Source organism: Idiotropiscis lumnitzeri, chromosome 7, assembly GCF_059441095.1.
Source record: "Idiotropiscis lumnitzeri isolate Australia: NSW breed Sydney's pygmy pipehorse chromosome 7, RoL_Ilum_1.0, whole genome shotgun sequence".
NCBI lineage: Eukaryota > Metazoa > Chordata > Actinopteri > Syngnathiformes > Syngnathidae > Idiotropiscis > Idiotropiscis lumnitzeri.
The window spans coordinates 20,044,083-20,054,298 of record NC_142397.1 but is presented as its reverse complement, the minus strand read 5'-3'; the positions used below and the strand labels follow the sequence as shown (position 1 = coordinate 20,054,298).

Below are 10,216 nucleotides of genomic sequence, written 5' to 3'. Positions count from 1 at the left end.
CGCAAACTAAAACACATAAACACATTTACAATAAATGCCAGAAGAACAGTGCTAATTATACTTGGAGAAAATGGCTGGTACCCTTCTGATAAATAATAATAATAATAATAATAATAATAATAATAATAACAATCATCATCATCATCATCATTCACTGGTCTGCAGACCGCAATTTGGGAGCGGGCTGCACAAACAAATAAACACATATTGCATACGCACAGAATATCTATTTTTACAATAAATGCGTTTATTCGTTTATTTTTGTAGTGGAGCATATGTGACCAAAATATATCTCATCTTCCAGGCGTTGGACGACCCCCGCCACCCACACGGGCCGCTGTCGCCATCTCCTGGTCAGTAGGAGAAATGTCGGTGACAACTTCCGGAATCTAAAACAACTGTACGAGTCGTATTTTGATTTGTTTCTCGTGCTATACTCTATTGTCGTTTTAGAATTATTTTTATTCCTTTGTCCTTGTCAACAAACTAGAATGTCAAGTTGTATTTCAATGTTGTTGTTTTGTTATCAAAATAAAAATAAAAAAACACTTGTTTGCCTATTTTCCAAATGAAATATTCAACGACCAGAAGAGACACGGGCATTCTGAGTATATTTGTCAACAGTCGACCATTTTTTGCTCCATGCAACCAGATTGTTGTATAATTATCTAGTTTGAAGCGGATTTGAATCGCACTGGCGTAGCTCAGTGGTTACTTCGACAAGAATCAATTCTACCGCAGAATTCGCCTCTTCTCAATCCCTGCATGGGGTCGAACCGCGGGTGCTGTCCAGTGTTTTGTTTTCTTGGTATTTCATTCTGTACTATCATTGTCAATTCATCATGAGGCTTTAAGTGTTGTTCAGCACCATCTTCTACCCTCAATACTGATTGACGCCAATCGAAATGTCAGCAATGTATAACAAGATATATTGTCAACATATCACACTGGTGTCACTCAGTGGTTGATTACTTCATCGAATAAAAATGTGACTTTTGATAAGACATGGGCTGGACACGTGGTCGCCGTCCCATGTTTTTGTTTCCATTGACATTGAATTTACTTTACCCTACATTATTATTAAGGTGTATGACACACCTTACTAATACTATAATGATTGGCTATCTAGCATTACCAATGCAGCGAGAGGTGCAAGCCAAATTAATTAACTGTGAGTTTAACATTCTTTTTACTGTATAAGTTACAAAATCATATAATCTACGGTCAGTTGTAGTTACATATTGATATCGATTGTTGTCAGAGTCTATGTCAGTTCATGATAATCATTAGCTATTTAATAACTCCTTGACGAAAATATGGGAGTAAAATAAGACTTCAAGATGATTCCCGTAACTTCAAGATGATTCCCGTAGACAACTCAATAGCGACTCTTATTAGCTGTTGTAACACGTTGAACGTTGACTTTCACTTTTTTGTCGAGTGGGCAGTCCTGTACACATTCGAAAAGGTTCAGCGACAGTGATTCAAAATTATTTAACGTGCACGGAACGTAAATTGCCAACTGGTGAAAGACTGTTAGGTGGATCGACATTACTGAGATATATATATATATATATATATATATAGTATTCGGGCGGAATTTTTTTTTTTTTTTCTTTTTTTATAATAATGCCTTTATTAGTCCCACAATGGGGAAATTCGAGATTCGAACCCAGGCCTCCTGGGGAGACTGGGTCCTATTCGGGCTGAATAAACGGTTAAAGATAAACATCAGTGACGTCAGAAGACGTTATTTCCTGTTGCGCATGCGTAAAGTGGACATGTAATGCTGTTGACAAATGCTGTGGGAGGACCCAAACCTCGGCGTAAGTAGGTCTTTGTTCATCACAGTAAAATATGCTCACGAAAATGTAGCTCTCTTCGCATATTTTACCGATTAAGAACTAACTTTCGATTGGTGGAATTAATCACTGGAATGTGCATCTATTCCACACCTATAAGGTAACATGGTTTGGTAAACATCTGCAAAGAACCGCTGGGGCCGAACATTGTAGACAACAGGAAGGAGCTCGTTTAGCTAGGTATAAAGCGTAACTTCCGTTTGAGATCCATAAAGTCCATGTAGTGTTTGACATACCCGTTTAAATTGTTCAAATATAATACACAACACATAAAAATGTGTCGCAACTATAGTGAGGTTAATTTTAACGTGGTTGTATTTTCTGTTAAATTGCTTACAATTTTTGCTGTAATTTTGAGCGCAGAAACCACCCTGTTCTGCTACGGCAACAATAACATTCTTTCGTTTTTCGTTCTGCTGCAAATGCAGTATAGCTGAACAAGATAAGTCGTTTTACAACACGTACACACACACGCGCGCACACTAACCCTGGCAGCATGTTTCTTGAAGTTCTATAGAGGGGTTCGACTTCTGTGCTAAAAATAGTAACATATCCCACAATCTCACGCGTTTCATCGTGGCTGTCGGCTGCTTTGCCTTCTCGTTGCAAACACCGGTTTCTTGTTAAAGTACAGGATCCAAGATGGCCCATTTTTCACGAAAAAGCGTAATTTATATTTTTTTGCACGGGAAACTGGCATTAGTTATCATTTTCTTTTTTTATTCATTCACTTTGGAGAAATTAGAAAATAAGTGACGACTTGAAAAACGACTTTTTTTAAAGAGGAAAGGGTCTGACTTATTACAAACTCTCCATTGGAAACCATTGTACTTTCATTGCTTATAACGTCCAAAAACTGTGATCAATTGGCACTAAAATTCATGTGACAGCCCTACCTATGACCACTTCAACATATCAAAAGGACTAATCTCGAGGTGGCTGATTTTATATGAGAATAAGGAACGGTGGAAGTGAGCAGAGGTACATAGATCATGCTGTTAAGACTGGCACACTGCTTCTTTCCTGATCACAGTGAGGACGCACGGCACAAAAGCTGTTTTATTTTCACAAACTGAAGTGGGAGTCAGTAGATATGCACATTTATTCTGATGAGGTTTTTCGACTGGTGACGTAACTACAATGTGCTTTTTTATTCTTTGGAACGAAACAGCTTTGGGCTACACGCACACCACTCAAGGGAACGTTCCAATGTGGCCACACTTGGCTGTGGAGTCGGCCTCCTCGTTGGAACCTTCTGTTTGGTGAACATTGACGCTCCCGAAGCGGCCCCGACTAAAAGCACATGATGCGCCGCAGCATGCAATGATTTCCAATGGAGAGTTTAGTCCCATGGGGATTAAAATTGGGCGTTTTTCACTTATTTCCTAATTTCTCCAAAATGATAGGATAAAAAAGAAAATGATTACTAGTTTTAGTTTCCTGATGAAAAAACAAACTGAGCTTGTAAGTGAAAAAAGGTACCGCTGATAATCCACTGCCACCGTTGTGTCGGGTCCTCATTCCCAGGCCTAGCGTAGAAGTTGAGCCTTTGTAAAACCTCAATCTAATGGATGAAGACAATCCCGCTCAGTGCAATGCCTTAGAGAGTAGCCTTTGGGAAATTATGACACCACAGAGGCATTACCATCCAGATGTGGAAAAGTGCATTCATTTTTCCCGGGCTTGTATTAATGAAGACATAGGGAAACAACAGCACTTCTGCATTCATGCGAAGCTCTTTCTCCAATCTGCCAACCGATAGCGATGCTTGTGTCTTGCAACCATGGCAAAAATTTAGCTCTCGCTGATTAGTTACAAAGCAGTTACAAGGCATGACAAACAGCAAATGATGCTTTGTTTGTGGGGCTAGCTTTTCAATGTCCACTGGCAAAGCATTGTGGGAAATGCAGAAAAGCACAAACCCCTCTGTTGGAAGTTAGCTCTGGGTTATCTGTCAAACTCATGAATGCTCTCAATAGTGTGGCTGTGGGAGCAAGTGAAGGCGGTCGTCTTGTCCAGGACTGTCGCCAGAAATGAAGAGGTGAGTGGGACCTGTGTTGCTTTAAAAAAAAAAATAAAAAATAGAAAGCTTTATATGTGGGTTTTATTCATGTTAATACAAGTTTTGCATTCTGTTGCAGCCAACAAAAAAGCCCTGATGCCGATCGTAGTACTACTGTTAGCGAAGAAGGTGAGGTGGTCTAATATTGAAATACAGTCCACACAATTGAATGATTATAGAGCTGACTGAGAGTTAAATTATTTTTCCGTATCTTTGAATGTGTAAAGTGTCCATAGTGTTTTTATTTTATCCCACTATAACATTTGATTATTTGTGTATGCCACATTTTGTTTGCGTAGAATCTTCTGATTTATTTAATTTTCAAAGGATGTTTATAATAAACGCCCTGCTTGTTGTTATGTGCTCTGACAGGCTCGGTGGCCACTGCAGAAGACCCGGCAGCTATTGCAGCCATTCAGTCTGCCTCCACATTCACGGATCAACCCATCAAATACTTATTCAAGACAGAAGGAGGAGTTGGACAAGTAAGGAGTCTTGTCACACACTTACTTTGCCATCATCAAAATCCACATTTGTTGTTATAATGTCTTGAGTTCCTAATTTTTAAAACATCGTCAATGTAAAGGTTAAGGTCAGCACACGTAGTGGTTAGCGCATCTGCCTCACAGTTGTCAGGTTCTGTGTTCAGGTTCACTGAAAACCTAAATGTCAGAGCTGTATTGTGTTTGTGATTGTTGTGTATATGTGCTGCTTGTTTAGGCTTAATGCGACATTGGCCAATAATGTGTTTTCTTCTAGGTGACATACAGAGTGATCCAGGTGTCTGACGGCCAGTTAGAGGGTCAGACAGATGGCGGTGCAGCAGTGAGTCTGGTCACTGGTTTCCCTGCAACCACTCAGGCTGTCACTCAGGTGAGACCACCAACTTTGTGTAACAGCGTCTATTTCAATGTTAAACATTTAATCTTAGAACGCATATATAGCTATCGCATTTTCTAATTGTTTTTATGAAACCAATGAAATTTTAAATGTGCATATGAGTACAAATAAGGAAAATGTGAAAGTTGTGTATAACAATGAAAATATATAGTGCATGTAAATCTTTCTTTACTCTCAATGAAAAGAGAATTGATAGTGCCGGAAGTCTAAAATCCGCATAAATCACCCGCCTATACTCGTTTATGGCTCTTCAAGAGAAGCATAGATGTACAGTAAACAACATGCAATGTAAATTACATTGTACATTGCTTGAATTAATTGGTTGTGACTGTTGTTTTTTCCACTAAATAGTAATGTTTAATTGTATTTTTGTTTAGCTTTTATTTATTTGGTTGTGTTTGGTGTGATTAAAGTAAACGTATATCTGGCAAAAGTAATCGATGGACACCGATCTGATCGACTAATCCATTTGACGAATATAAACGTACATGGCAGTGAATGAGTAAATTTACATTATCTTTCCTTCTCTTTTTAATCACTCCTTTTTTTAAACCAGAAATTGTTTTACTTTGGTTGCTCCACTTTATTCTCACATATTATTTTGAAGCAGTTCACCCTTCATCAAAGCAATGGGTACAATCACTTTATTGGTCAGCGATTCGGTTCATTGACAGTTTGATCACAATAGGACATTTTTTTTGTGTTGTAATTCATGTTTCTTTGACCTCAGGCTGTCTTCTCCCAGTCAGAAGGGCTTGAGGGAGATAGCACCACTGAGACACAGTACACATACTATCCTGCCACCATTGCTGACGCCACAACAGGGACCATGGTGACCACAGTACAGGCATCTGACACGCTGCTCAGCCAAACTACACCCACAGGTAACATAATGTGTATACCTAAAAAAGATTTCAATAATGTAAAAGTTTCTATCCATCATCTGATCCACTTATCCTCAAAATTCCATTTGGTCCGTTGTTGTTTGAGTCTTATGATTTTTGGTTACAGGGCAGCTCTATGTGATGATGTCACCCCAGGAAGTTTTGACGGGCTCCAGTCAAAGGACAATCGCTCCTCGCACTCAACCATACATAGCGTACTTAAATTATGATTTACCACAATTTAAAGCATAATTACCTATAATCTTACAATATGGCATGTTTCCTAGAAAACAAGAGGCGCCTCGGGGTTCTAGGGATGAGAAACGGCGTGCACAGCACAACGAAGGTTGTAAGAAATTTTAACTGGCACTTCATACACAAGAGGAAGTCAGTTTGACGCTTATATCTCTCACCTCAGTTGAGCGTAGACGTCGGGACAAAATCAATAACTGGATCGTACAACTGTCAAAGACAATACCAGACTGCAACATCGATTACACCAAGACGGGACAGGTGAGCTGTGCTCTTTCCAATGCTACATTCAGACATTTAAGCACTGTAGTTTCAGTTAAGGTATCACGATTTGACAACCTGTGAAAAACAACATGAAATCTATAAGGATTAGTTTCGAACATTATGAAGGTAACGACGTGATGTTAACTTATCACGCATCCCATTTTGTTTCAGAGTAAAGGGGGAATTTTGTCCAAAGCCTGTGACTACATCAAGGAACTCCGACAGAGCAACCTGAAGTTGGGGGAAGATCTCAGCGGTCTTGATCGACTTAGGATTGACAATCAGCTTCTCCGACAAGAGGTATGTTGGTGTGAGAGAGAGACATTTGTACAAAAAATAATCTGCCTCCAAAACTTGAAGGCATCACAATTGTTTCTTCACGAGAGCTTCAGGTATATGGTGGATAGGAAGGAATTTGAATTAAAGACAACAAACTGAAAAGCTAACGTTTATCCGTATATAGGGCGCACTGCTATACGAAGCACACTGCCGATTTGTGAGTAAATCGCGGAGAGACAACCTCACGACATGACGAGAATATAGAAATAATTCGAGTTTCACTGTAACATTTTTTGATGATGATTAGCACATACCTACACATGTCCACATACGTTTTGGTTAGAATCCATCACCGTTTTATCGTACATTTTGCCATCATAATGGCTATCACTGTACAGTACACGGACAGGTTGGCTGCGTTTGCCAGTCACTTCTGCAATAAATGTCTTTCTCATAGAAAAAATATGAAATCTGAGATGGCTACAACTGCCATCTAAAGTATGACAATACTTGATCGCATACGTCATTTTTTTAATAGCATAATAGACCTCGAAACAAGTCCGAAATGAACAGTCTGGAATACGTCACAATGATTACGTAAACCGGTCCAAAATGTCCAATACAGCAGCATACAGGCTATGTCATTTTATCGTCTTAAACTTTTTGTCAGGGAATCAGATGACTTGTTTTTTTTTTTTCACTTTTATTGTTTATTCAGGCTGACCACTCGAATATCTGGAAAATGAATTTTGAGCTGAACGTTTTCTTTGTAACATTTGGCTGTATAGTTAGTAAAGGTTTTCTGTTGTTGCCAGTTTGACTAATTATAGTTCCAATATTTTGTGCTGGGAAACAACATTTTAAATGACACCTTATAAATTGGACAACAACCAGAGTTTAACCTTAGGAGGTTAATGTTATGTTGATGTAGAACGAAAGTGGCCAAGTGTCATTATGTTTTGTGCTGCTTTTAAGAACGGTCTGACGGAGATTCCCACAATTTATTTAGACAGTGTCACAAACACATATGCACCCATGACCAAATGTGGTTCTGGAAATATTGACAAATATAAAATTCTTACAGCTAGCAACTCAATCATTTTAGTTTTGACTGATATTCTCTATTACCATAAATCAAAATGTGTTCCCTCTGTCCCATTGATATAAAGTCACAAATATGCTATCTGAAGCCTCTTTTTCTCAGGTAGAAGACTGGAAATCCAAGAATCAGATTCTGAGGAACGTGCTACGTCAGCATGGCATTGTGGGAGCGTCCAGTACAGACCCGCAGTGAAAAAGCCTTTCAGGAGCAGCTTTTGGAAGAGAACCGCACACGGGCCAAAACAGTACTTGTAATGCTTTGACTGAGACTTGGGAGGCTTGTCAAGCATGCATGACATATAAGGAAATAATTGAATATTGTCCTAAATATTCAACCCGTTGTCTGAAAATGACACCTTTTAATAATTTTAAAGTTTTAAAAGTACTTATTTTATGTCAACCTTCATTGCATTAAATTGGAAAGCGATGAACTGGTCATTGAGACCATCTTCTTACAGCTGTTAGCTCAACAGTCACTGTAGAAAAAGCTCCATGTGATGACCGACTGAAGGCCATTTTCACACTGCACTTAGCAGCACGCAAGCGCGCCCGTCGACAAACTCATTCACTGTGTATTTGCTACCAGAGCTTGACGACGGAACGACATGTTGTACAAGGTGGGTGCCGGCTGACATCACTGCAGTGCCGCTCTCTGAGAAATGAGGGGCTTGCAGAGTGATTTCAGAATTCTAACAGATCGGACTCATGGGAAAAGCTGTTGCTACACAAGCACTTAAAAATATGGGCAAGCGTGCACTGTTGTCCTTGTGCGCTACCCCATGATGAACAATGAAAAACCAAGTACAGTGTGATAAGGCCTTAATGCGACGTTTACATTGTGTTCCTGTGCCCACGGTGATGGTTTATATGGCGGGTTGCATTCTATCATGGTCTGATACAGCACATGGCCGGGGAGTTAAATTTGAATCAGTCCTGTACACAAACATTGTCCAAAGTTGCCCAGCATCCTTGTGTCATCTGTAGGAAACCAAAACAGAACGTGAAAATGTGTCAGACCTTGATCAAAATGTGAAAACCATGAGGGAAGGGGTTGTAGTGGCATCCATGGTTGACAGTGTGCTGAACCATAGTGGATCTTTTTGCACTCTGCGACTCGGCAACCTCTTCCACAATTAGCCCATCATGCTTACCCCATCATGCTTACTGTACAAAGCTGTGATAAAACTTGGGAGAAAAAAATTGTCATAATTCCATATCGCTCTGTTTGACGCAAGTGGGGCTGAGAACATAGTGTAAATGTAGTTCTCCAGTTTTCTTTATATGCTTGCATTATTGTCTCCAAACTACTGTATATGTCATCATCATTGCTTTGTGACACCACGTTTATAACTTTTTGCTTTGTATTAATATTTGCTTTAATCTTTTCTCTTTTTTGTAGCCTCACCTTTGATTGCAAGTACATTGTAACAATGTATTAGAATACATGCAACTAAGGAGAGTTAAATCATGGTATTGTAGGTGGGCAGCAATAAATGTGTTTGTTACTTTCACTTTTGTGTACCCAGTACTGTATTTAGAATTTTTTTTTTAGATTGGGTGGAAGGTGAACGTTTGTACATGTTGCGGTGGGTTGAATAAGAGGGAAGAAAGGACGTTTCAATTTGTTTGGATTAATTATTGACTTAGAATTGAGGCGCGGCTGCCATAGGTAGTCACTGTCAGACAGAAAGTGGGACATTGCAATATAAAAGCAATTCATGCCACCGTTGTAATGTTTACCGATATCATGACATTATGAAAACGCAGATAAATTATGTTTATCAATGACACCTTTGTCCTTCTGTAACTAATGGGAAGCACACTTTACCTCTATTAGTATATTCCATAAAACGGTAGGTTAAACGGGAGAGTAAGGTATTCATTTGTCATTGGACTGTTATGTACAGTTGTTGGAAACAAATTTAGCATTGATTGAATTCGTTGTCAGCTAAATAACTTTTATAACCAGTGAATGAATCCTTATTTGAACGTGTTTTTTAAATAAAGATAAAAGCACCAATATAAATATCACTGTTCGCAAATGAGGAGGAGGAAGCCTAAGTTTATCGTGTCCAACCCCATCCGGCTCCTCACAATGAAAACCCTCTTCACAATAAAAACCAAGTACTTAATTTATACAACCATTACAATCTTTCCAATACTTATTCATTTTTAATGTTGAAAACACAATAAATAATTAGCCTGCGCAATGTACAAGCAAAATCAAAATCGAAAAAGCCCATCACAGCATGGAATACTGTCCATCACGCTGCTGCTTGAGTCCAGGCAGTCCTTTGAGAGGCGTTCCGGGAACAAATACACACTGAAACCGACACTTGCCTGTCTGGAAGTGGATCATCCTCGTAGCCCTGGCTGCGTACGTGGCTCAACCTAAACGTTTGACTCCCTCCACACGGAATCTTAGCGAATTATTATTCCTTTTTTTAATGATGTCACCATTATTATTTTTTTAAAAACATTTTATTGAACAAAGAAAATTACAACCCTCAGTCAGTTGGGGCGGAGCTATGAACTGTTGGACGGAAGTGAACGAAACTGCCATTTGACGTCCATTCTGAACGGAGGGTTGTTGAACACCAAAGTATGTAAAG

The 10,216-nt window shown here is 39.2% G+C and overlaps 1 protein-coding gene across 5 annotated transcripts; it reads left to right on the top strand.

Moving 5' to 3' along the window:
• Positions 1-1,732: 1,732 nt before the first annotated feature.
• usf1 (upstream transcription factor 1) lies at positions 1,733-9,392 on the top strand. Of its 5 annotated transcripts, none has more exons than XM_088301130.1 (11): positions 1,733-1,826; positions 3,842-3,903; positions 4,004-4,053; positions 4,297-4,409; positions 4,684-4,797; positions 5,555-5,708; positions 5,836-5,923; positions 5,996-6,054; positions 6,127-6,221; positions 6,396-6,524; positions 7,708-9,392. In XM_088301130.1, the coding sequence occupies exons 2-11, from the start codon at positions 3,896-3,898 to the stop codon at positions 7,795-7,797; spliced, it is 900 nt and encodes a 299-aa protein (XP_088157256.1). In that variant the 5' UTR covers positions 1,733-1,826; positions 3,842-3,895; the 3' UTR covers positions 7,798-9,392. The 5 variants fall into 5 exon arrangements, with proteins under 5 accessions (XP_088157256.1, XP_088157260.1, XP_088157258.1 ...); XM_088301134.1 differs by having other exon boundaries at positions 7,694-9,392; XM_088301132.1 differs by having other exon boundaries at positions 1,791-1,830.
• Positions 9,393-10,216: the final 824 nt, after the last annotated feature.

Excerpts from the sequence above, each read along its gene's own strand:
- usf1 (XM_088301130.1), top strand. Across the intron at positions 4,410-4,683 it reads CAGAAGGAGGAGTTGGACAA|GTGACATACAGAGTGATCCA; the intron begins GTAAGGAGTCTT and ends GTTTTCTTCTAG. Across the intron at positions 4,798-5,554 it reads CCACTCAGGCTGTCACTCAG|GCTGTCTTCTCCCAGTCAGA; the intron begins GTGAGACCACCA and ends CTTTGACCTCAG.